At 40.1% G+C, this 27,459-nt stretch overlaps 2 protein-coding genes across 5 annotated transcripts; both read right to left on the bottom strand.

Annotated features, from left to right (window-relative positions):
* Positions 1–1,401: 1,401 nt before the first annotated feature.
* gle1 (GLE1 RNA export mediator) lies at positions 1,402–27,162 on the bottom strand. 4 transcript variants are annotated; one of them, XM_079686490.1, is made up of 15 exons: positions 27,010–27,162; positions 18,380–18,607; positions 17,278–17,436; positions 14,529–14,677; positions 13,812–13,872; positions 12,119–12,376; positions 10,978–11,203; positions 10,041–10,153; positions 7,789–8,001; positions 6,934–7,124; positions 6,059–6,188; positions 5,868–5,972; positions 4,585–4,667; positions 4,415–4,478; positions 1,402–2,177 (listed from the first exon to the last, which is right to left on the bottom strand). In XM_079686490.1, the coding sequence occupies exons 3-15, from the start codon at positions 17,332–17,334 to the stop codon at positions 2,109–2,111; spliced, it is 1,719 nt and encodes a 572-aa protein (XP_079542616.1). In that variant the 5' UTR covers positions 17,335–17,436; positions 18,380–18,607; positions 27,010–27,162; the 3' UTR covers positions 1,402–2,108. The 4 variants fall into 4 exon arrangements, with proteins under 4 accessions (XP_079542616.1, XP_079542617.1, XP_079542615.1 ...); XM_079686491.1 differs by having other exon boundaries at positions 27,005–27,142; XM_079686489.1 differs by lacking the exon at positions 27,010–27,162 and adding an exon at positions 20,283–20,399.
* LOC307042543 (uncharacterized protein) lies at positions 21,318–26,996 on the bottom strand. Its single transcript, XM_079686492.1, has 2 exons — positions 25,548–26,996; positions 21,318–24,393 (listed from the first exon to the last, which is right to left on the bottom strand). The coding sequence occupies exons 1-2, from the start codon at positions 25,658–25,660 to the stop codon at positions 23,151–23,153; spliced, it is 1,356 nt and encodes a 451-aa protein (XP_079542618.1). The 5' UTR covers positions 25,661–26,996; the 3' UTR covers positions 21,318–23,150.
* Positions 27,163–27,459: the final 297 nt, after the last annotated feature.

Here is a 27,459-nt window from a genome sequence, read left to right as displayed (position 1 = left end):
TAATAGGCATGGGTTATTATTTGAGTAGGTGTGTCTGTGCTTCTGGTACCGGGCTTCGCCCTTAACCCAATAGCGATAGCCTTAGAGGGCGAAGCCTATACGAAATAGAACTGAAGTTACCTACTCTAACTTCAGCTTCTATGAGTATAGGCGTAGCCCTCTAAGTTCTGGGCCCCACGAATAGCTGAAGAAAAGCTGTTTGTGTGGGAGCAGATTGTCGGGCCTCCTTCCTATTTATACCAGAAGTGAGTCCGAAGGTGTGGGCGTGGACTACAAGTGTTTTCAGTGCTGCGCGGGTGCGCAGGGGATTACCCAATAGCGATAGCCTTAGAGCAGGGCTACGCCTACACTCATAGAAGCTGGAGTTACAGTAGGTAACTTCAGTTTTCTCGGTAGCAGCTCCGTTGGTCGAGCGGCGTGCCCGGTCTTCGGTGTATTTCAGGGTGTAAACATGTGAACAGTCTCCGTGGGTCTTGCCTCTGGTGGCCCCCCAGGCCCAAAACCGGTTGTCTCTCTCTCTCGTGGGTGTCACAAGCGCTGGAGACGCTGTAGTACATAGGCCAGGCCTGTAAGTGGCGCTATAGTCTGCCACAAAAGCCGCGAAGAAGACTTCCCGCGCATGGTTGCCCTTCTGTTTATTCTCCGCTGTGGACGCTCTGGCTCTTTTTATCCCTCCCAGAGGCAAGCGTTTGCTCCTGCTGCTGTAATTCAATGCAAATCCATCCCCGACGGTCAACATGTCCGTTAAAGTTTAAATCTTCCGGACAAAATTAGAAAAGTGCCGGTCAAAGGTCTTCTTTGTTATTTATTGAGCTTTAAAACAAATGAATAATGACTCTATATAATCATATAAGAATAAAACACGGAGGACGGAGCCTCTCTTTTCCTCCCCCTCTTCTGTGAGCCCAGCAGCTGATCTCAGGGCACCTCCCCTCTCCTGCAGGGGGGCGTGGTCAGCTGATGCTCATTTGCATTAAAGGTACGTCACAGAATCAGCCCTTGCAAAAACAGGGCTGGAAAAGAGCAAATAGAGCGAAATGAGGCATGGCTAAAATGCATGATCGGTTTGGTATTTTGAAAAACAAAACTGACATGACATGTTTTAATATAAGTATGGCCCTACAATATATTATTAAAATATAGCGTGATAGGTCCACTTTAAGTAAGATTTTATATGCAGGCCTTTTACTTGAATTGGATTATTTTGACATTAACGTGTTGGTACTTTTACTCAAGTAAAGCTGAAAAGGCCTACTTCTTCCACTACCTGCCTAAAACAACGCACCCCTCCCCCCCCATCTAATCACCATTAAACAATTAAAATTGAAAAACACTTATTCCATAGCATTAAAATACTTATTACAATTATTTTGACAAAAATATGACAGGATAACAACAAGCTTCAGTGAACTGCTGATGCGGTTTTATTTGAGACATTTGGTTTATAGATGACAGTAACAATCTGGTAAATCACTTTTGTCATAATCTGAATATTATTCCATCATTTTCAGATTTCTATATTAAAATGAACACCAAATAATTTGGTTATTCGCCTCAGCAGTTTTGCAGTATAATCTTTGTTCCACATAGTGGATTCATAAAAAACATAAATAGCAGAAAAAAACATTCAAAACTGTTTTGATTTGAACAGCAACTATTACAATTAAAACAAGCAGTAGTGACTACATTTTGTGAGTAAAACTGATATAAACCTCTTCAAATAATTGACTTCTGTCTTGTTGCATACACGCAAATGCTTGAGTATATTCTAAAGGTGTAAGGAGAAGGAAAACAAAATGTAATCACATTGGTGTTAAAGTGCTTCCGTTTTAGCCCTTAGCTTTTCAAAGCTGTTGAATTAGTGTAGTTGAGCCACCACACCACACCACATTCGAACACCTGAAACAAGTTCATGAATCCACAGAAGCCGTGTTACTCTCACTAATGTGAACAACAATGTTCCTCCAGCAGCAACTTGGCTTTTCCACCCAATTACTCACTAAGTCGGCTTTAAGTTCCAAACCTCAACCCACATTTCCCTCTCTGCTTCATTCAGTCCTAAATAACGTCATGCAGAAACATCCAAAATGGTGACCCCTCCTCCTCCATCAGGAGCTCCAAAAAGCTGAGTTCAGCTGGCCTTTTGGGGGCCGGATCTGTCGGCTCTGCAGTGACGTCTGCATACGGAAGGAGAAAATATTAGTTCTCAAAAGAAACAAACCCAAGATTTAGATCCCACAAACTAATCAACATTCTTATTAAATGTTTATTACACAAACGTATTGAAAACTAAATTCCAATTGGTCAATGTGGACATTTAGAGGTCTGCTTTCTTTCCAATAGCAGACTGCTGACAGTTTTCAGATTTTTGCAGTCATATCAATCCGCCGAAAGATTACTTTAAACATGGCCAAAATGGTTAAAGCCTGTCGCCACGTCAGGGATCAGCTGTGCGACAGGCTTTAACCATGGCCAAAATAACACTTGTTTTTGACAGACTTCAGACTTCACTTTTAAATCATTATTGGGGGTCAAATCTATGATTTATTTAATAAGCAGCATTGAAATAAGCAGGATAATGTGCAATGACCGGCTCCATGCAGATTATCTCTTACATATTTGATTTGCAAATATTTTTTAATTGTTCAGTGCAAATATTTAAGTATTATTATATAGTATTATTTAATTATATTCGACTGTTTTTTATGGCTATTCTATTTTTCTTTCCATTTATTTTAATCACTATTTATATTTGTTTCTGTGTGTGAAGTACGGAGGTGGCTACAACTGCATTTCCATGTTTAATCCTGCAAAATAAAACTGAACCTTCAGAACAATCAATAACAGAAAACACCATGTTGTAATCTATTAATAGATTCTCCAGACTGCATTTTTACTTTTTAGTCTTCACCTGCATGTCATAATTTTGGAAAATGTTTTAGTTTGTTATATTGTTCATTTCCCTCAACTTTGTAAGCAAATCCTGAGCAGGCAAGGTATTAAACCATTTTCAGGGATGCAAACACACGTATGGTGAAAAAAGAGAGAACTATTCGAAGCAGAAAAAAAACAGCGTAATATACCATCTGACAAAGGCCTGCGCTATAATGCTTCAATTAACTGGCTATTCTTTATAATATACTCAGATCAATAGGAGACAGAGATGTTAAGTTATAAATCAAGGGTTTTTATTATTATTTACAGCAGGGGTGGGGAACCTTTTTCCTTTCAATTTTTACAACATCCTCCGAGGGCCGTACAAATTATTGAACTGCTTAAAAAAAACTAAAATCACAGCCCATTAATTTGGCCTTTCTTTCATGCTGTGCAAAGAAAAAGCTACCTCTTAATCCAGATATTTTACCATGACTCGCGCATGCACGCACGCACGTGCATGGTTGTGGCAGAAAGCTATGGACACAAGATGTGTGCAAATGCATTAAGTATCCTATCCATGTGAACATGATTTAAGTGGGGGGGACTTTACCTCCTCTAGCGGGGTCCGGGGGCATGCTCCCACAGGAAGATTTTTTTTTAAATATTGAAGTTAAAAGCATCAATCTGGTGCACTTTGAGAGCAACCTGAAGAGATCTATGGATACATCTCAACACCCATATGAAACAGAACTGTAAGCAGATTCTTCTTTTTGGATATTTTACAAATCACTCCCCTTTTAAACTCTATTCTTGTTATTTTTAACAACTTTTTTGTTACTGTCCTATTGTATTTTATACCTGTTTTTCATTTAGACTCTAATGTCTCATTAATAACTATAATGATCATATCAAGGTGTGCCTTAACCTCACTGAGCTGAGGTTATTTGAGCCTCTCAGGAGAGAGCTCTCTTCCACTTGGTTGTAGAAAAGCTCTTTAAATTCGTTAGCATAGCTAGCTAACCAGATGCTAATAACAACAGATCGCCACTGTGCTTACAACTAAAGACAGCCACGCAAACACTGCGGTGTGTACGGCTCCTTATGGGTACAGCAATATTTGAAGAGCTGGAGCGGCGTTCCGGTGCTCTCCGTCAGCACTCTAGTCTACACTCCTTTCCGACGAGACATATACCACGTGAAGACACGTTACGCTCGTGTTGTGTTTTCCTGCCCTTGGCCAGGAAAAACAGGCACTCGCTTGTTTAATTATTTTGCGGTCTAGATTTCTTCTTCTTTTTTGAAGTGAAAAGTTGTCCGTTAGTCGGACGGACGGACGGGCGGGCGGACGGACGGACGACCCCCCCACCCCCAAAACGAAAACTCTTCGGTTCTCCGCGAATTACACAAGTCACCCAAATCAGCGTTAAAAAAGCGGGAGGCGCCGAAAAGCGACTAATTTGCATCACTGCATTTTGAACCCTGGAAAGGCGATTTAAAAGACGTACAACATTGCTAACATTAGCGGTGGGTAGCGTACCTCTAGAAAGTGTTTGAGTCTGATGACAGAGCCCATCTGTCCACTGCTGGTCACCGCTTCAATTCTGGAGACAACAAAGACACACAATCAGCACATCAGTCTATAGGAAGTTAAAACGGTAACATATTTAACCTGACAATGAAAAACAGTTTAAAATCTTTAAAGTTTACCTTGGGAAGTACTCCTCTTTAAGTAGCAGGATGAGTTTCCAGAACTGGCTTTGATACTGCCTCATCAGAGCGTGACCACAAACCTGAAGGAGATACAAACAAAGAAGATTCACACTAAAGTTAAGATGTTTAACCAAAGTTATGAAATTTAACACATTACTTGAGCAGCTCTGAAAAATACTGACCACGGTAAAACATTTAAGAGAATTGTTGCTTTGTATCGTTAAACCAAAATCTGACCTTCTCTTTCTTTCCAAGATCCTTAGAGCTACAAAACAGTTATTTCCTAAATAAAAATAGTTTATCAGAGGATTTTCAATCTGGCTTGAATGGCACAGAGATTGCTTTTGTAAAAGTCAATGACCTTCTCATTGCATCAGAAAAACTACTTGTCTCCATTCTGTCTTGTTGGATCTCAGCACTGCATTTGATACCATTGACCACAACATTCTACTACAGAGACTACAACATTTAATTGCCATAAAGCTTACGGCATTGAGCTGGTGTAAGTCCTACTTATCTGAACAGTTTTGTACCCGTTAACGATGAATCCTTCATGTAAACCAGCCATGGAGTGCCACAGGGCTCTGTACTTGGACCTATTCCTTTCACCCAAAAATGCTCCTGTTAGGTAATATAAGGAATCACTTTCATTGTTGTGCGGATTAAGCTCAATCGTATTGACTGGCCAAGTCTGTTAAAACCAATGGATTAAATAAATCACGGATTGAAGCTATTATCTATATTATTATTTATTATTATTATTATTATTATTATTATTATTATTATATATTATCTTTAAGTGAGGAAAGAGCTCACATTTGAATCATTTTTTATTTGCACATACCGACCAGATTGCACAAATACAAAACTGGTCAAACAATGGTAAAAATACCTTTGAACTGCATTGTTAATAGTAGTATACTAAACGCTTAATAAACCTTAAGACAAACTGTAAATACGGTTTACTAAAACACACTTTTAAAAACAATGACGCTGTACTTTTGAAGAATAATTTATTGTATCGCTTTATAGCCAGGATTTCTTCTATCTGGCTCCCAAAGCCCACCTTTTTCGCTTATACCTTGGCGAATGATAAAAATAAAATAAATAAGACAACAACAAAAAAAGCACTTAAGAGTTTTACTTATGCACCTGCACAATGATATTGCTTGTTTTAAGTAAATATGTCATATTCTAATCATTATTGGAACTATAATTACGCTGAATAATCTCCATTAGGACCTTTATGTATGTAACAAATATAGAAAAAAAATACTCGCCTCAAGAAAGTCGAACAGAAGCGTGGCCGTGATGTCAGCCAGAGGCTCCATGTTGAGCATCTGAGCCAACCAGCGCCAGCCGTGTTTCAGACCGTGAGGAGCAGACTGAAAAGCAGCAAGGCAAAAGTTAATAAAAAATGTTTAAGATGCAGGAGCTTAACAACGTTTTTTTGATTGGGCTTTAGTTTTACCCCCTGCTTGGAGCCGTAGGGCCACCTCAGCTGGATGAGGGCGGCGTAGAGACGGATCATCCCGGACATCCTCTTCAGAAAACTGTCCTGACCTTCCACCCCGGAGTCGTCCACACGGTAACCAATAATCCTGAAGGAGGATTGTTGTTGTGATTAATAGAACAGAACCCATAATGTTCTCTTCAAAAGGTCTGCATCGGCTACCGTATCGTTTAGAATGTTTTAATTCCTTCTACCGTTAAACAAAGCTCCTAATGTTCTGGAACTCTTATCTCACTGATTCTATGTCGTTTTATGTCTCTGTGTGAGCCCTAAGGTCCTAAATCTCAGGCTTCTTTTACATTTTCTAAAAGTCCCGCCAAAATGAAATACGCCCCCAAACTTTGAAACACACTCACAGGTAATGTTAGAGATGCAAACTCAGTAGACATTTCTTTATAGATTTCTTTCTTATCATTTGCAAAACCCCCTACAATTGATTATAATTGTTTTGTGTCATTATGGTTTTATACATTGATAGCTTTTATTATTTTACTGTATTATATTGTCTATTTCTTTACTTGATATTTTTTACATTATTAAATCATTTTACTGTATTTATTCATTAGTCTTATGCCTTTTTATACTTTCGGATTATATTTGTTATTGTATCTGTAGAATAATAAGTATCATGTGCAGATGCTGCATGTGTGCTAATAGGTTTTGCCCTTTGACTTGAATTGAATGTTTTATGTCCTGTTTACCTCATGTTAAACCACTTCGAGCTGCCTCCTGTGTATTTAAACTTCTATACAAAGAAAGCTTTAATGATATTACCATTACAATAATAATAACAACAACAACAAGGTGGATCAAAACATTTCTTTCTCCCTGACCTCTGGTAATCCTCCACAGTTGTGCCTTCTTTCATCGGAGGGTAGTGTGGGACTGCGTACGGACATTTCTTGTGCAGGTGGGCGAGGATGAGATCCCCCACCCTAGGGTGCAGCTCCCAGACGCCGGCGGCAACCATGGCGATGGGGAAGGCGGCTTCGTGGTGAGACGCCACCTCCTCCTCTCCTTGTTTCTGCGGCAGAGAAGGAAAAAACAAAATCACAATTTCAGAAGGGGTCATTCAGCGTGTTTATTCGTACACGTTGAAAAGTCTGAGTAAATAGCAAAAAAAAGAGTCTAAGATGAGGCAAGTTTTCTAATAACCAGTTTTTTCTAAAGAAAAGTCAACAAATATTTCCTTTGCAGTAATATCACAATATTCATCCAATAAGCTTGAAACACAGAAGGTTTCACTTATGACAAGAGTTGGGGAGGCATTTTCTCTTAATTATACGGGCCCTATTACTAAAATCTCCACGTTCCTCTCCAGCACGAAATGAACCTGAAATGAGCACAATAGGGCCCATTTAACCAAGTGTTGCTAGACTAGATTATAATGCAATCTGACGCTTTTTTCCTTTTTAAAAATACATTTAAAATGTACGTACAACCTGTTAAAAAGAAAAACAGAGGATTTCATGATATTTTTCCACTTACATTTTAAACATGTAATGATGAATTTAACACTTTTAAAGTTGTTAAGACATTTTGATGACATTGAAGTTGTTCAGAACCAACTACATAAGGGTAGTTTGTGTATGAAAATCAGTTGCTTTTTTAAATGTACATCATCATGTACAACACATCTTTTCTCCTCCTTCTGGGATAATAGAATAATACATATCTAACAGACTCACCACAAACTTTTCTGCCAATTTGTAACTGACAAAGTCCAGGCCCTGGGGATGCTGGGAGGTGGAGATGGTCCTCCCCCCAGACACCAAGCCCCGTCCCGACAGCAGCTTGTCGATCTTGTCAAATATTTCTCGGAGCTGCGACCCAGAGTTGCTGGAGATCTGACTGACGGGGATGGAGGCCGCCTTCTGGAGCTCCAGCTTCAGCTTCTTTGTCTTTGAGAAGAGACGTAAAACTAATGTTTAAAGAGTTGTGTTCACAAGTTAAACATAACATTAAAAAAACACATCTAAACATATATTGGCTGGTTATTGAAGGCAAGGCCAGTTTAATAATATAGCACATTACAACACTAAGATATAGTGCAACCGCAACAGAAACACTTTATAAAGTGACATTATAAATGCAGTTCAAAACAGTCATTAAGGTAATGAAAGAAAAAATAAAACAAATACAATAGAATAAGACCAGAATAAAAGTCACAGTGCAGTGTAAGATATTAATTGTTATTTTATATATTATCCCACCTTTATTTAAACCAAAATACTTTTTACGTTGCGCCCATAATCCGTCTGTTAGGGTTTTTAAGACTGAAGTACAGGAAGTCGGTATCAAATATCGGATTCATTCACTTTGATATACAGTACTGACTTGTATATAAATTAGTGCGGTCAACGAGTTACAAAAATGAATGCAAAATTATCACATTTCCAAGTTTGACCAACAACATTTTCCAGTATTTCCAGCTTGGATGTTTACAATGAAAAGAACCGCAGTAATATTGCACAGAAGGCGGTGGAACTGGCACACACTCCATGTATTGCACTGACTGGAGACCACTGGACATCAGTAAGAGCCATCACTACCTCGCTGTAACAGCACACCTAATCCGTGACAAATGGTAACTGCACTTGTGTGGTTAAAATGGAGGAAAGGCATTTTGATAGCGGAAAGGTTCCCCACTGTAGGAACAGAAAGTGATGGCAGTATGATAACGGCAGAGATAATATGCCCTGTGTAGCAACCGTTATATGAGGGGAATCACAGCTGCTCTCTGAGAGAGCAGGTTTGTCTATGCTTTAGCTAAGTGTCGGAGAATTGTCGTACTTAATGCAACTAATTCAGAAATCAAATTATAATAAAGTAAAAAACCCTCTGATTTATCCCACCAGTTTGTCATGCATTTCTTAATTACAACACAAATTTGTTTTATCTTCCCCCAAAATACAAGTATTTTAATCTTGTGATCAATCCTTGATTATCATTGTGATTAAGGCAATTAAATCTTTTAATCGTTTGACAGCACTAATAGGGAGGCGTGTGGCGCAGTGGATAGAGCCTTGGTGTTGGAGCACAGATTCAAACCCCACTGCAGTCAGCATGTCGTTGTGTCCCTGGGCAAGACACTTCACCCCAAATTGCTCCTGTGGGGATTGCCCACAGTATTGAGTGTGAAAGTCGCTTTGGATAAAAGCGTCAACATGTAATGTTATGTAATAAAATTGAGTTCCTATATAAAGACTCAATTTTATATAGGCAACGTTCAAGTACAGCTGAATCGACACACAAGAAAAACAAGTGTATATATATATATATATATATATATATATATATATATATATATATATATATATATATATATATATATATATATATATATAGTACAAACAGTGAAGCTGCATTTTTTCACGCTGTTGTTTTAAATTGGCTGCTCTTTTCTTCTTTAATTTGTAAAGTTACGAGCTGCATTTTGAGTACATAGGTGCAATTAAAAACTGATAAAAAAAATCACTGCAAAAGTGTTAATTTTTTTGTTTTATTCTTAAAACCCCAGAAATATCAAGATAAAGTTCGATTCTCACAAGCCATCAACAAAGCAGAGTGGCATAAAGTCAGCCAACAGCAATATGACTGATGAGTCAGTCTGGGTTCTTCCACCAAAGTGTTGTTTTAGTAACTTGTTTTCTTTGCAATATTTGAGCTCTAAAACCAATACATATTTTTGGATTTTTGACCAGTTTTCATTTTCTAACAAATGAATTCTCTGAATTAAAAACTTGGGAGAAATGTTGTCAATAGTATAAACCTAATAAAAACAAGATAAACTGATAATATTGCAAATACAGCACATCTTTTTCTAGAGCTGTGTGTGTGTATATATATATGCTCTTTTCTTTTTTAATCTTTGAGCTACATTTTGTCAATGAAAGGTGAAGTATAAATGAAAGATGATGTTATTGAAGCCTAAAGTCACCTGGGCGTCCTTGGGGCAGTTGAGCTGCTGCAGGGCCTCCTGGCAGCGAGCAGCAGCCTCCTGCAGCTCCCTGAACCACTTCAGGGTGCTCTCCTCAGCGCTGTTCTGCAGACCTGCACCACAACCACCATCTTTATTAGAATCATTCACTCTGGCCGTTTCTCAATGTCGAGTACACATGCTGCAGAGCCACTATTTCAAGTATACTACGTCATCAAGTGGCGCAGAATGCTGGGCATTTAACATGCAGTTAAACAGTCCTTCGGCGCCACTCGATGACGTAGTATACTTGAAATAGTGGCTCTGCAGCAGGTTTACTCCCCCCTGAAACTGTTTAAAAAAAAAAAAAAAATCTACCGGTAATCTATATCTACTGTCACTTTTCACATTAAATATGTGCTCTTTTATTAAATAAACTAAACGCTTTCATTTTAAGTTATGAGTTTAGTGTTTTTGACCCTAAGAAACTGTGATGCATTAATCAATAACAATAATCCACAGCTCCTCTCTCTGCTCCAAATATATATCCCAATGCCACCCCCCCCCCCCCCCCCCCCCCCGCTCAGGCAGCACCCCCCCAAAGCAGTAAACCTAGGGGAAGTCATACATTTAAATTCAATCTAATATTTAATATTCCATTCCTCACATACTTGTGTATATATCATATCCTGCTTTCTATTGAGATGTTTACATTTTGGAATGTTTATTTTTAGTCTTTTCATTTTGCCCTGTCTTTTTACGCTGCTGCAACGCAAACATTTCCCAAATTGGGATCAATAGAATGCTTCGCATCTTATTGCCAGTGCGCTTATATCTGATTTGTCCGCACGCTGTGTATTATTTATTTGTTAGTTATATTTCTGTTCAATACTCCGGCAACTCCTGTATGCGTATTCCACGAGAATTGCGTGGTTCTATAGAGATAACCCTGACTCACCTTTCCTCTTCGCCTTCTCTTTGGCTGTCTCCACCGCCTTCTTCTGCGCTTCCTGCTGCGCCTGTAGCTCCACCTGCTTCCTGCCCTGCTCTTCTTCATCATGCTCCTTCTTCTTCTTCTTCTCTTGAGCCTTGGCCACCTCCTCCTGCATCAGCCGGATCAGCGCCCTCATCTCGTGCAGCGCTCGCTCCGACATGGTCATGTCCTCCACGCTGGGAAACTCTCCCTGGAGACACACAGGAGAGAAGATATTCAGAGTGCATTCAGAGATTCTCAAAGCTGAGTAGAGTTTCATGTTGAACTGGGAAACCTTATAGAAGCTATACAAAAAATAACAATATATAAGATATTCAGAAAACACATTATCATCGAACTTCCAGATATTTTGTGGATCGTTTCATACAGTTTCAAAAGCGCCACGTTCAATACATTTGGAGAAGTTGAGATTTTCGATACAGCTTTGCATCTGAGTAATGCTTGACTGGATACAAAGAGAGTTTAAGATATTTGACACATTTCTATGTTTTATATTTTATGGTAAAATAAAATAGCTGTTTGATGGGGTTGTCTTGTGCTGCCAGAAAAAGTGTGTTTTTTTCCCTTTCCTGTTTGTGTGCATGTAAATGGTCTGCAAAATCTAAAATCCATGTGTTCCCTCCAGGGGGAGTTTCTCTCCCACACACTCCCCCCCTGCCAGAAATGCCTCCATTGTACTCCGTTGTTTACTGCTTAAGAAAAATAAAGAGCTTTTTGAACATTAAAGCATGTTAACATGTCACGGTAGAGACACAACATACAAATAAGAACCTGAAAAGCAGCATAACATGTCCTCTTTGAAAACATATACACAACAAATAAGAAGTTACAAGTGAGTAGAATAGTTGAGGGAAGAAAACTGTGAAGGATGCTTTTGAGAATTTTGCTAATATTTTACTTTTATTTTCTCTTATGAATAAGTTGTTTCCAATCTTTCTGATGTTATTAAATGACTTAGACTTAAGATGCTTTAACTCATGATTATTGAAATGATAAATGAAATATATGTAGTTGTAATAAACAACTTCTCCTTTAACAGAACAGTTATTAATCTTTCCTCCTTCTCAGTGTATGAAAGGACCCAATAATCCGGAGTAAAACTGACCTCTGCCGTCTTGCGCACCACCTCCGACAGCTGGGAGCACAGCTGGTTCCCGCGGGTGGAGAAGCAGCTGAGGCTGGCGGGGGGGAGGTCGCTCCTGGTCTGGGTGGAGGGCTCCAGCAGCTGGTTGAGCTGCAGGATCTCCTCCTGGATGGTGTTGAGGTTCCGCAGCCGCTCCCTGCCGTCGCTCTGCCGCAGCCGCTCATGCTCCGCCTCCCGCAGGCGCTGCTGCTCCGCCTCCCTCAGGCGCAGGTTGAGGATCTGAAGCAGAAGATAGAAGATGTGTTTGAACAAAACTGCTCACAGAGGTTGGGAGAATATTAACAATCTGAATGTGTCTAATGGCGCATTTCCACTACAGGGCCTCGCTTGGCCTCGCTCGGTATGGCTAGGCCTCGTTAGGCCTCGTTAGGCCATTACAGTTTAGTAGCTGGGGCAATAACTATAGTAACGCAGTGTAGGCGGAGCCGTGACGTCATCTTCAATGAGAACCACAGAAACTAGACAAAAGTTAAACAAGTACAAACTACAGACTGTCTGTGTCATGGCGAATACAGTCGCTGGTTTATTTATGTCTGTATAGGCCGTTGTGTGTGGACGGTCGGAGCATATACAACGTTAGCTTAGCTGATCTCCATTCAGAAAACACAAATTTTAAAAAGGTTTTTTGCCTGCCGTCTGTCTGCAGACTTGTCAAAGCATTAATTCATGGTTTTTACTATCCGGTATCAGTATGTTGTTACTTCGGCATCATTTTGAAACGTATATTACAATTAAATCACGGTCAAATATGTTCATCTCGTTGTAGTTGTAGCCCCCTTGCCAGCGATTCTCTCTAGTTTAGCATACTCAGCCCGGTTGTTGGCCCGGAAAGAACCTCGATTTTATGGGGCCAGAAAAACTGTGAAATAGTACCCGCTAGCCGGAACTAGGCATAGTGGAAACACAACGGGCCGGGCTTAAAGCGAGCTTCGCGCTGTAGTGGAAATGCGCCATTAGTTTATTGCCTCTTGTCAGGACAGTTTATTGCCTCTCGCAGTAAACATGGGTTTAACTGTTGCTTAGCATTCTGGAGAAACACACTTCAAATTCACTTTAAAGAGGCCCTATTATGCTCTTGGGCGTTTTCCCTTTCTTGTAGTGTGTTATAAAGGTTTTTGTGCATGTAAAGGGTCTACAAAGACTTAAATCCCAAAGCTCCCTCTAGAGGGAGTTTCTCTCCGACACACTTATTATTAATACTGTTGAAAACATGCAAAACTGGAGGAGAACATCAGGTATTTATGTGGCTCAAATGTGCAATTAAAAATAATAATTAAAAAAAGATAATGACATTTTTGTGTTTATTCAAAAAGTATTTCATTAATTGTTTATGCTGCTTATGTGCATATCTTTGTATTTAACTTGATTGTGCTTCTAGTAGTTTCTGAGATAAATTCATTTTCTTATCATACTACATTGAGTCTTTTGGCACGAGAAAACTTTGTTATCCCAAGAAATAAAATATCATGACATACATAGACAAAACATCAGTTCCATTTACCCAAGGCTCAATGTAGTACAAGAAAAACTCCCTTTTAGGCAAAAAGTATAAATGCATTTTGGACAGGATTTTCTGCTATAAGATGCTTGAAAAAAGCCCCTTAACGTCATGGTGATTCAAACCTTTATAACAACATGTAGCTGATGATCATACCTTCAATCTGTGTCGCTGCTCTTCCTTCAGCTTCTCTTGACGCCCGATGCTCTCTTTAGTTCTGCAGGAAGTGGAAACCCAGATCCGTTTTAAATCGCATTGAATAAAACGTTCAAGAAATGTTTGGCGAGCTGAAAACACATTTTCATTTCATTCTATTCTGTGTTAAACATAATTTAGGGCAGGGGTGTCCAAACTATGGCACAGGGACCAACTGTGTGTGTTCCATTTTGTGGCCCACAGCAAATTATTAAAGTATAATGGAATATGGCCCACACATGAAACTTGTGCTCGTTTTACATTGTACTTCTAAAAATATATATATATGTAACCATATATTACACAGTATTCATTGTTGTTTCAGTGTTAATACGGCCCATTTTTAAATAAATTCAGTCAATTAAAGTGGAAAACATTTTCTAACTAATCTTGGTTGACTTATTTGCATAACAAGTTTGCGATACAAATGCTGAAGAAATTAAGAGACCACTCAAGTGTTTTCTTGAATCTCAATCTCTACATGTATGGCGGCCATTCAATCCCAGTGTCGGTTGAATTCCAACACAGAACAGTGTTGTCAGTAGTTTATAGAAGAAAATAAAAACGTACATTTTTACTCAAACACATACCTATAAATAGTTACAGAGAAACTGATCATTTTGCAGTGGTCTCTTTTCCAGAGCTGTATATCCTTTCTATTTCCACTTAGACTCTTACTCTCTGTTCAGCATGTCCCTCATGCTCTGGAACTCCTGCCTCTGCTTCAGCTCCATGAACTCCTCGAAGCGCTTCAGCTGCTCACTGGCCACCTCCGCCACCTCCGCCACCAGCTTCTCCTGCATCTCCTGCCGCAGCCTCAGCGCCATCTGAGGGTCAAGACATCCATCAGGTGAGATCACAGAGCTTCCTGTCTGTGTCACGGTTATTTCGCCTTATAGTTAACAGATTACACATATATTGGTTTGGTGCGTAGCAAGAATTAAGTCCTTAACTAATGAGCCTTGAAATTGGTTTATTTAAAAAGATCATACAGTTCAGTTAAAAATAAAAATAAACTATAAACAAACATTCAATCTTGATAAACTAATGAGTATATCAAGCCAAAAAAAGGAAAAAAACTCAATTGCAATAAAATGACAAAGAAAAAAGGTCATGTTGAAAAATTTAAACAGTTTCCAAGTAGTAAACTAATTGTTTAGACAAGTCTCTTTTTATAAAACATTTGTTATTTTTTTCTTTAACCCTCTGATACCCACAATCCCTTGGATGTGCTGATTTGGTGTTTGAAAGGTATGTTTATGCCATAATAAAACCATTTATCATACTGTAAAAATTACAGGATGAAGCTTAAAATAGTGTTATACCATCAAAAATCACTTTGTTCTTCATCTCTCACTCAAAAGTGTTCCACCTCATTTTGAAAAGTCAGCTTTTTAAAAACCAACATGGCTCGGTTCAACATTTTGTTTCAAAATGTCATCAATGTCATGCTCCTCGTCGCAACTGGAAAGCAACGAATGCATCAGTCCCATATACAAAGATGTGTGAAACTTTGACTTAGCTGCAGGCTAAAGAGGCTGAAATCTCAATCAATATGTAAATCATGTGGAGTCTAAATGTTTTCCAATATCGGTCAAACTTGTGGAAACTCGAATATATATTGTATTTATTCTTTAAAATGATAGTATTAAAGAATTTCAACCTGTTGATTATAACTGTCATTTGAAATAACTAGTAATTTGTATTAATAATAACCATAGTGATGTTTCCATAGAGTGTTTTGTAGCAGTGATAAACAAGGCTACAGTGAGTAGAATGAGACAAAAATTACTAAAACTTATTTTGGGTTTAATGGGATAAACCACCATGACAGTCCCCTCTGTCATGGTTGACACGTCTCATCAACGTTGCGTGGAAGTCGGAAACAGTACCGAAGGAGTGTCAGACCGGGGTGGTGGTTCCCCTTTTCAAAAAGGGGGATCAGAGGGTGTGTGCCAATTACAGAGGCATCACACTACTCAGCCTCCCCGGGAAAGTTTACTCTAAGGTACTCGAAAGGAGGGTCAGGCCGATTGTCGAACCTCAGATTGAGGAGGAACAATGCGGATTCCTTCCTGGTCGTGGAACGACGGATCAGCTTTTTACTCTCGCAAGGATCCTGGAGGGGGCCTGGGAGTACGCTCATCCAGTCTACATGTGTTTTGTAGACTTGGAGAAGGCGTATGACCGGGTTCCCAGGGAGTCACTGTGGGAGGTGCTGCGGGAGTATGGGGTGAGGGGGTCTCTACTCAGGGCCATCCAATCTCTGTACTTCCAAAGCGAGAGCTGTGTCTGGGTCCTCGGCAGTAAGTCGGACCCATTTCAGGTGAGGGTTGGCCTCCGCCAGGGCTGCGCTTTGTCACCAATCCTGTTTGTAATATACATGGATCGGATTTCGAGGCGTAGTCGTGGGGGAGGGGGTCTGCAGTTTGGTGGACTAAGGATTGCACCACTGCTTTTTGCAGATGATGTGGTTCTGATGGCTTCATCGGTCTGCGACCTTCAGCACTCACTGGATCGGTTCGCAACCGAGTGTGAAGCGGCTGGGATGAGGATCAGCACCTCCAAATCTGAGGCCATGGTTCTCAACAGGAAACCGATGGACTGTCCACTCCAAGTAGGGAATGAGTCCTTACCCCAAGTGAAGGAGTTCAAGTATCTCGGGGTCTTGTTCTCGAGTGAGGGAACAATGGAGCGTGAGATGGGTCGGAGAATCGGAGCAGCGGGAGCAGTACTACAGTCGCTTTACCGCACCGTTGTGACGAAAAGGGAGCTGAGCCAGAAGCAAAGCTCTCTGTCTACCGGGCCATTTTCGTTCCTACCCTCACCTATGGTCATGAAGGATGGGTCATGACCGAAAGAACGAGATTGCGGGTACAAGCGGCCGAGATGGGTTTTCTCCGCAGGGTGGCTGGTGTCTCCCTTAGGGATAAGGTTAGAAGTTCGGTCATCCGGGAGGGACTCGGAGTTGAACCGCTCCTCCTTCGCGTCGAAAGGAGCCAGTTGAGGTGGTTCGGGCACCTAGTTAGGATGCCACCTGGGCGCCTCCCAAGGGAGGTGTTCCAGGCACGTCCAGCTGGGAAGAGACCAAGGGGTAGACCTAGAACCAGATGGAGGGATTATATCTCTTCTCTGACCTGGGGGCGCCTTGGGATCCCCCAGTCAGAGCTGGTTGATGTGGCCAGGGAAAAGAAAGTTTGGGGCTCTCTGCTGGAACTGCTACCTCCGCGACCCGACCACGGATAAGCGGGAGAAGATGGATGGATGGATGGGATAAACCACTAATTGTTCATCATAAACATTATTATTTTGGATCAAATTAGTTGTGGTGTGAACTTTGGGATTTAATTTGACATGCACAAAAACATGTATAACACACTACAAGCGAAGGGAAACCCCCAAAAAGCATGATATTATGATGTCTGACCTTTGCTTTATCTTGCTGTTCTGCTGCAAATCTGATAATTTGGCCTGCCGTCTCCATGGCTTTAGGCGACAGAAGGGAAATGGAAGGTAGAGATGCGGGACTGGAAAACTCGCTGACATCTTCCTCCGGATCTTCATCCCTAGCCTCATCACTGACAGACTGCAGCACATAAAGGAGAAACGTTTTCTTAAAAGATTCAAAAGAACAGACAGGAGGGAGGAATTAAGAGATCAAACCAAGTCACAGAAATGTATATAAACTTTGTGCAGCTAAGTTAAAAGTAATAAGGGAAATTGACAAAAAAAAATCCAAGTCTCGAAAACCTCAAACTGATAAGCGTTATTACTTTCTAAAAGCAATAGTACATAGAATAATAATGAAATAAATCAAATAATAAATAATACTACAAAAGAAAAATGTGCAGTAGATTTGATCAAATATATATACTGAATATTTAAGTGGTTATAAGCGTAATTCATAGCGTAGACATTCAAATTCGAATCCAGCATTGTGCACAGAGTTTTTTCACATATATATATTCAATCTGTTTAAAATGTATTTCTTTTAGAAAGTGCTTAGACTACATTAAAATGATTAGTATTATACATATAGACTTAGATGTCAGTGATGGCTGCATGACCTGACCGTTGTCAAGTCTGAAAAGTCAAAATGTACTCCAAAAAGTGAAACATAATCATTCAACCTCACCACATTTTTTTTTATCTTAACAAATATACTGCTTCAACCTATATTCTTTTGCGTTTATCCTTTCATAAACAACATTTTCACTGTGCAGTTTACTTTCCTGCTTGCTGCAAACAAAGAGAAGCACACTGAGCAGACAGTAGTCAATCGTAAAACACCATAAATACATTTAAACCGTATATGTATTAATGTGGTCTAGTTTTTGCTCCCTGCTGTTGTATTCACAATAATATTCTGTATAAACTGTAAAGCCCCCTGAGACAAATGTAAATGTGTGATATTGGGCTATGTAATAAACTGACTGACTGCGTGTCCTTTAATCTATTCCCAAACAGATTGGTGCCAAAGAGTTCTAAAACCAGATTGGGTCAGCGTGTTTTCGGGATGCAAGACTCGCCTGCTCGCGCTCCGTCTTCAGAGATGGGGTGCGCCTGACGTTGAGGTCGGGGATGGACCCAGTGGAGGAAAGGGAGGTGAAAATATCCTCAGAGAGGCCGGGGCTGGAGTCTCCGGAGCTGGAGTCCAGGAAGGAGGCCTTCTGCAGGGGCAAGGCACAGAGACGCTCCAGGATGACCCCCGAGTGAGGGGACAGGCTGAGGGGCTCTTTGCATCCTGACAAAATGGGCTGAAAGACACACACAAAAAAGAGACATTACAACTCAGGTGCACGTCATTCACAAAGCATGCTTTAAGGTTAAAATGTACAAATATTAGCTGTACATTGTTTTTAAACTTTGTTTGAAATTGAAAAAAGTGGCTTAGTGTGGCCATGCGATAGTCAAATAACTTAATTTACTTTTTAAAGTTGCAAGTTTGTTGGAATAATATCTAAAAATGGGAATGACCAATCACTTATTTTAAATGTAAATCTTTAAAAAATATGGGTTTGAAAGTTGTCGTCACATTATAAACACAATTTTTGTGTAAAAGTAAATATTGAAATTCAAAGTAAGTTAGTAGGAACTAACGTGCTATAAACCATTACAAAGTATAACAACAACACAATAAGGAAAGCGGAAGAGTGGGTGTATATCATCATATGTATATTCCGGTTTATAATATATATTGATACTGTCAACTTAATTATTTGAATTACCTTAGGGATTCTATTGAATGTAATATTTCTCGTTATTTTATTTTTTTGTCATATTCTTAGTATGCTAGCGTTTGTCTCTTTATTTGAGTAGGTTATGGTATCCTATTTGTTAGGTGTATTATTTTAACTCAAATCAAAAGAGAAAATGCTTCCACCTGCTTTATATTCGTCTTAATGGTGGTTTTACTTTGGTAATGCAATGCCCTCACTACATATTGTTTTTGTTGGTATATATTGTTAAAGGATCACTAAAATTAGATAAATCAATTTCTAAAGCTATGAAACTACTCACTACAACTTGGTCCGGCTTACACTAACTAGCCATTAGCCTGCCAGCTAATGTCTATTTTATCTTAGTATTACTTCAACTCACCTCGCCCCTTTCCGACCAGTACGGGTCAAAAGTGATATTTCCCTTTGGTGAATTTTTTAATGCCTGTAATGTTTCCCATCGTAGATTTTCAGAAGGCATCACGACAGTAAAATAGACACCACAAACTAATGATAGCGTCAAGCTAACTTTTGAATCACCGGATGAGGTTACATATATTACCGCCCGACGAGAAACAGACTGCCTACTGCCAAGCTTTTTGTTTCCGGCTAGGCCATGCCCTCATTTTATAAAGAATAACATTTGACAAAGAAACGCTTTTGGATACGTTTTGTTAATTCTTCACTTTACACATTCATGTTTTTTTGGAATACAGCCCCTCACCTGCTAACTCCTGCCCAGCTCCCTCCACCATATCACACACTGTAACTATTGTCTATCCTGATATTTTGTTCCTTCAAGTACAAAATTAGTACTTTATTTTGGGGGGAAATATGTGTTAAAACAGGTTTAATAAGGTAATAAAGTAATGGTTTTTTTTTATGATTACAGGCTAACTTATGTCTAAATCACCTCAGAAATGTCCTATCATTTCTCATATCAAAGTCATATTTTTTTGTTCAATACTTGTGTTTTGCTTATTCATTTCTCAGCCATGTCACTCTGGAAATTACAAATGTTATGTTCAGAGTGTGTTTCTCAAATATGTGCAGGGCTGCTTTGGCAATGTGACGATGTGTGTGGACGTTGTAACCGAGAAGGCCATCAAGATAACCACATTTTCTTTGAGCGAGCACTGACAGAGAGAGTACGAACTCTTATTATAAAGCTGGAATATGCCGGTTTAGATATTTGCAATGAGATCCCGACAACCTTGAATTGAAGATGGCAGCACATGGGAGTAATCACGTTTTTGATGTCTTCCACAGATTCAAATTCTCCAAAAGCTGCTGACTGGATGCAGACACATGTAGTCTGATCCAATGGTAAGGCTCATTCTATCGGCCCAGACTTACATCAAGTATGTGTGTAGGAGCAAATTAACACAGTGGCTCTGTGGGTAATAAGGTAGGAACCAATGTTTGTGGTTAGAGGTTCCGCCGGAAGACCATACCGTTTTTGACAAACTGTAGAGGCTAAGCCAACGCTTTAGCCTCTGAGGATCCACTATCTTGGCGTAATTGACGCACACAAAGTTTGCCAGGTGAATAAAAGTCCGATACAAAGTTTCCAGATAACTATAGTCCATTTATTTCCTTTTACTGGTGTCCATTTAACTTGCGTAGTTTCTCATTCACCATACATAATATTACGGTTTACACAATAGAGAGCCGCAGTGACGCGTCCTTAAACCCGGAAGTAAACTCCTTCCGGTTCCTTCGTCTAAAACGCAATGCAATTTCTCCGTAGGATTTTGGAAAATAGCTCGAAATAAGATCTGTGGTTGACACATTTAAGAGATGGATCACGTTTTGTTCAGCCGGATAATACCCACATGTCAACCCTACTTTTATAATTTTTGAATAATAAATCTAGTCGGCAGAAGCAAAATGCTAACGTTATGCTATAAACAAACTACAAGCCAGTACCGTACAGCAGCAGGGTCGCACGACTTCAACGTCACGCCAACTTAAGATCGTTTCAACTGACTTTCGCGCACTTGCATATTTTAACAAAGCTTTTCATTTGAGCCACACTGAATTTCACTAGAAGTCATGGCTGTGTCAATTACCAGTCTGATATCATTTTACAAAGATGACAAGAGTGTAGATAGAGGAGAGAACCACTACAAGTCAGGACACGTACAACAGTGCAGCCTAGATGAAGGTGTGCTTACCGGTGTTGTCAGAGCTAGCATGAGGGACAAGGTTTATAGACTGTCGGTGAGTAATGATAGCGAGAGTACCATTAAGCTAGAGTTAATTTATTCACATTAATTCCCATCAACAAATCCATTTTATGTGTCACATGAAATCTTTATTACAAATATTACACACCAGAAAACACAGAAATATCCATGAAATAAACATACAGTAGGCTATAAACAATTAAAGGGATAATTGGGAAGGCATTACAAATGTAAATATATTTTAAATAATAAAACAATCCCACCACCACAGGTATCTACAGGAGAAGAGGGAATTCTCTCCACAAAATGTGAATGCCCACGTGGAGAATGGAAATGCAGTCATGCGGCTGCATTATCCATCTTTGCCATCCACAATTTCAGCTGCACTGACACCCCCTGTCAGTGGAAGAAACCAAAGGCAGCTAAACGTACACATTCAGTGGAGGAGCTATTTACTCCAACCAATAACTCATTCAACCCGCTGACAAGAGAGCCCACCTCCGAAGATCGTGACTGGCTGAGGGACAGACTCGGGGGCAGGTTCTCAGGAATTTCTTGGCTTCTCTCCCCCGAGCCAGAAGAGGAACACTACAGCTTGGAAAAACTTACTGTTCCTGAAATTCTCAAATCTGTTGGGCATCAAGGACCTGAGGCAATTGTGGCAAGCATGGCATTGTCTGAAGAGCAACAGAGGGCAATTCAGGTGGCTACCACTGGTCAGCGAACCAACCCAAACTGGCATTTGTTCAGGAAAGGAAGGTTGACTGCCAGCAACTTTGGAGCTGTCCTGAGGTCAAAGCGTGTGACTGCTTCCCTTATTGCCAGGGTGCTAGGGCAACAACAGGCCCTTGATGGTGTTTTGTCTGTACAGTGGGGGACCATGAATGAATGTGAGGGCGTCAGGGCATTCACCACTGCAACCCAGATGCAGGTCCATGAGTCAGGTTTGTGGCTCTCCCAATCAGGAGTGTTGGGGGCATCTCCAGATGGTCTGGTAGGGTCTTCCGCTGTGCTGGAGGTAAAGTGTCCCTACGGAGCCAGGGAAATGACAATTAGTGAAGAATTGTAAATCAAGGGCTTCTGTGTCAGTAAGGAAGGAGAAACATTCAGCCTGCGTGAGGAACATCCTTACTGGCACCAAGTGCAAGGTCAGCTTCACCTCACTGCAAGAGAGACTTGCTACTTTGTGGTCTGGACTACGAAAGACAGTGTCATCATTCCGATAGCCCGAGATGACAATTGGCAGCCTAACCTGTTGGCTCTTGAGGACTTTTTCAAGGCCCACATGCTTCCAAAGCTGGCAATGCCGGAATAATCACCTTTGTCACTGTTGTGGTTATTTTCTGAAAAAGACAGAAAAACAAAAAGGCATATTAATTTACTTGTTCTGAGTTCAGAGAGCACTACTGTTAAAATTAAAAAATATCTTTTAGAGAAAACTCAGCTTCAGGATGTTATGGTTCCCCTTTGAAGATCTTTCTTGTAGCTGCTGCGATCCTTGTTTGAGTCGTTCATATGTTCGATGAAAAAGATCATAAATCTATCATTTTCAAATATAGTAATTTTAAGAAATTGTGAATAGTTTTTAAATGTAATTTACTCACCTTTGCAATGTTGTGGTTGTTAGAGTGTTAGGTTTCTGACTACAGAGAATAACATATTTACAAAATAATATTTCTTAATAAAAAATATATATAGCGCTTTTCTACAACTCAAAGACGCTTTACAGTATGAGGGAGGGCAGACAAACAAGGACAGGCAAACAAATAAATATAGTAAAATAAAATAAACAGAAAAGTCAGTCAAGAGGAAGTTGATTGAGAGGGGGGGAGGGGGGCTTACAGATTTGAAAAGATGTGTATGAAACATATGTGTTTACATGTGAAAAGACACTATTTTTCTCCGACCTCTTTTATGAGAGGACGTTGGAAGTTCACTAGTGCGCAACATACCTGCACCAGTTTATCTGCGAAGGGCCTCAGGTGAGATGGAATTAACTTTAGGATCCTAAATTCTTTCAAACGAGCATTTTCTCTCTCGACGTGAATCCTATTTTGTGCAATAAGCTTTGTAGCCTGTGCTTCGCTGTGTGTCAGTTGGCCATGACAGAGGAATGGGGGGATGTTGACAGTGACTCCTTCAGGAAGAATGTTCTGGATTAAGAATCCCTTGTCAGCCAATATCAGATCTCCAGGTTTGAAATGCTGAAGAACACCAGAATCCCGTACTATCTCTTTGTCACTTGTTGATCCTGGGTATAGTTTGCTGCAGTATGTGATCACAGCATTTGGTGCTACCCCGAGCAGTAGTTCGAAGGAGTGCATGCCACGGTAAGCAGAGTAGGTCTCTTTCTGGATATCCATTTGCTTGGGGATAGCAATTTTGATGTCCGTACAATCCACTATCATTCTGCAGTTTTGGATGTGCCGAAATGAAGAAGGCAAGCTGGTTTTATTTTTCTCCCGGCTGGGAACAGTACTCATTATGTCCTTAAAAAGTAATTTGTGGAGAACCTCTATAAATGTTACAATCACATTTCTGACAGTGCTTTCACCACAGTGAAAGAGTGCAGCCAGATGAAGGTGTGTGTAATTATGACGCAGTTTCATGAGGGTCATGAAAACTTGGTCTTCAAGACTCAGTGCTTTGGGGAACCAACCTTCTGGGTATGTAATGGAACCCTCAAAACGAGCAACATACTCACACACAGCACTGAATGTGTCTCTATCTGGCAATCCTGTCTCCATCCGAAGAACCTTTTCACTCAGCTGAGAGGCAGAATACTTGTCACGGCAGTAACTCTGCTTTGCCTTGGACTCCTCTAGCTGGATCTCTAGCTGCATTATGTGTCTTTGCTGAGATTGAAGTTTTTCTTCTACCGTGGTTGCTTGCTCCTCGGCATTCTCAGATAGTGGTTGAGGATCTTCATTAGCAGCCGCCTGTGTTGATGGACCTGCTTCCTCATCAGTCATTAGACACGCAGCTTCTTCCTCCATTCCATCAATTATCCCTCTCAGACAGTAGGAATGCTCTTCTACATTCTGTGCTTCAAATGAAACAGGCCTTTTTCTCTTTTGTAAAAGAAAATGACAGCTGCAGATGCGGGAACAGGCATTGGGCTTCCTGTCAGCTCGTCTGTTGGGAAGATATAAAATATTAGTTTCATGGAAGTCACACCGTCACATATAAGAGCATTAAGACATACAGTACATAGGCTAAAGCAAAACACCTAAATATATAACCTTGCACTTTGAAGTCTCGTGAACATTTTCACTATTTTGACATTTTTATAGATCAAAATTGAACCAAAGAAATAAATGGGAGATTAATCCATACTGAAAATATGTGTCAGCTGCTACACTAATTATAATAGTTATATTTCTTAATTAAGATAATATATTACTTTATTGATCCCAATTTGGGAAATGTTTGTGTTGCAGCAGCATAAAAAGAAAAAGAAAATAAAAGTTATTATATATACAAAAGTATGTGAGGGATGGGATATTAAATTGAATATAAATGTAAAATGTACATGTGATTTTACGTCCAAGAGAAGCTATGGAGCAGAGCGTTCTCTGCCAGCCAGAGGTGATTTGTTATTTAGACCCTCCAGAAAAACGCGGGCCAAAATCCTTAATTATGCGGGCTAAAATCATTGATTATGCGGGCTAAAATCCTTGATTATGCGATAAAAATGCGGGGTTTTTATGTGATTTTATGCGGGAAAATTGCGGGAAGTTGCGTAATATGCGGAAAGTTGCGAAATATGCGGAAAGTTGCGAAATATGCGAACAGTTGTGAAATATGCGGGAAGCGGAAAAAAGGTGATTATTCTCCCGCACCCTGTTACTAGGCTACTACTGAATGAAAGGGAGCACTTTTAAAGAGTTGCTATGATAAACAAGCATATTAGAAGCAAGCTACATCACAGAAAGACAAAAAGACACACACACACACACACACACACACACACACACACACACAGCATTTTGCTGATTATGCGGGAAATTCTGCGATCGCAGAATCGCGTTTTTCTGGAGGGTCTAGTTATTAGTTCAATATGTCAAACTGATTTCCCTGACTACAATCTTTAGTTACATGGTGAAACGTTATGCTGCTTGTACTAATTAGACTTATCATATAAGCCACACAGGTTTTAATAGGATGTATTCATTATCTTTACTTATGTTGCGGTCTTTTCAGCAGCGCCATCTCTAAAACGGCGATACAGTCACTACCCATCATTCACATTTCACCGTGACATGGACAAAAATGTAACATCAGCTTACCTCATAGCACGAATCCAGACTCTCCTTTGGGAAACATTGGCCGGGAAACGATAGAACGAGCACGTTCCATGCGAAGACCTGTGGCTGCAACCCGGAGCAAAGCAATAAACCATTGCGTAGCTAACTAGTAGCGCTAGCTTTAGCTAACGTTAGCTAACGAAACGAACTGCCGAGTAAAATTGGAAAATGCTGGTAATTAATTGTTCTATAATTTGTAAAACTACGGTGTTAAAAAAGACCATTTCAAAAATACAGATTCTAATGGTCAGATATATATATACAGATACTAAAGATATGCATGTACTCAGTGCTTGAATTGGAATAAAAAAGGTGCCAGTACTCTAACTCAGCAACAAGTATTTGGCACAAAGTCATAGTATATCCTATAAGGCTGGTGGGTTTGTCTCTTTACTGTATATTTTAGAAAGGCTCACTGTACTTAAACAAAATGACTCAGGGTGCATCTGAGATTAGAGGGGGTGCAGTGGTAAAGTGCTATTTTTATAAGTGGGGAGTGGACCTGACACCCTCTAGTCTAGGGGGGTCTGGGGGCATGCTCCCCCGGGAACATTTTTTCTTTAAATATTGAAGTTAGATGCATCAATCTGGTGCACTTTGAGAGAAAAATGAAGAGATATATGGATACCTCTCAACATCCATAATGAAACAACTGTAAACAGATTTACTTTTTCTTTATGGATATAAAAGAAAGTAAAGCTTGACTCCTACTGGCTGGTTAAATGACTCCTCGTCCCTGAGGCCACTACCAGTTTTTTGTGCCATTTTTCTGGATTTATTTGTCAATAGCGTTGCTGCACAAAGTGATAGCCCTCTAGTTTAAATCTACTACCCCAAAAGAAACATATGGAGATGGATTACTATTTTAAAAAAATTGCAAATCTATTTGGGAATAGTGGGGCCGGGCCTCAAATCCTATAGGGGGGTCCAGGGGCATGCTCCCCCGGTGAGATTTTTTTTTAAATGTTGGACTTAAATGCATCAATCTGGTGCATTTTGAGGGGGAAATAAAGAGACTACACCCATATGAAACAAAAATGTATACATTTAAATAATCATAAAATCATAAGTACATGGCCATAACCAATAGCATACAATATCCAATATGAAAAAACATTGAAACTTGTTTATTTATTTGTTTTTGGTTCATTTATAGTTGTGAGTGTGTCTGGGCTCCTGAATCGGCCTCTCCTGTCTCCCTCCTCTCCCCCCTGCTCCTCTTTGAGGCAACAGCAAAGACTAGTTTTAGCTCTCAACAAGTTTATCTTACCTTTTTTCACCTAGTTAACATTTTGTTTTGTATTATTCATGCATATTTTACTAATCACTACCCCCTCAAATGGAAATATGTGTTTACATAAATGGTGACCGAACCGTTTGAGACCCACTGAGATAACTTAAACTAAGTTAACTATCTAAAGACTCAGAGAGTAATTTACCTCACCAGAGCTGTAGTTATCAGCCTCTCAGTCTGACAGCAAAGGACTTTCCCTCCACCTTGTTGTTGAAACAGCTCCTTATATCCGTTAGCGCAGCTAGCTAGCACCAGATGCTAACAACAATACACGTAACCGGTGCGCGCGCTTTCTCGCTCGCTCGCGCCACACATACACCAACACACACCCTCTCGAGCTTGAATGACACACAGAGACCAGCGCAGTCTATACGGCGCTGACAGAGACCAATCGAGGGCATTAGTATGATCTGTATGAAAGTGGCAATGTCGGCAGGCCACGTCATGTAGACAGCCAGTCACCCTCTGTGAGGCAGAGTCAGACCCACATTTGCGCTGCGTTGCGTTTACGCATCACTGTACACTGTAAACCAAGGCGGTTTTGCCATCACTTACTGTACTGAGGCTCAGTCACTGGTACATTTTCATTTAGAAAAGCCA

This window comes from Notothenia rossii, assembly GCF_949606895.1.
Source record: "Notothenia rossii genome assembly, chromosome: 6".
NCBI classification, from domain to species: domain Eukaryota; kingdom Metazoa; phylum Chordata; class Actinopteri; order Perciformes; family Nototheniidae; genus Notothenia; species Notothenia rossii.
The sequence above is the reverse complement of the archived record's forward strand: the minus strand, read 5'-3'. Positions and strand labels throughout refer to the sequence as shown.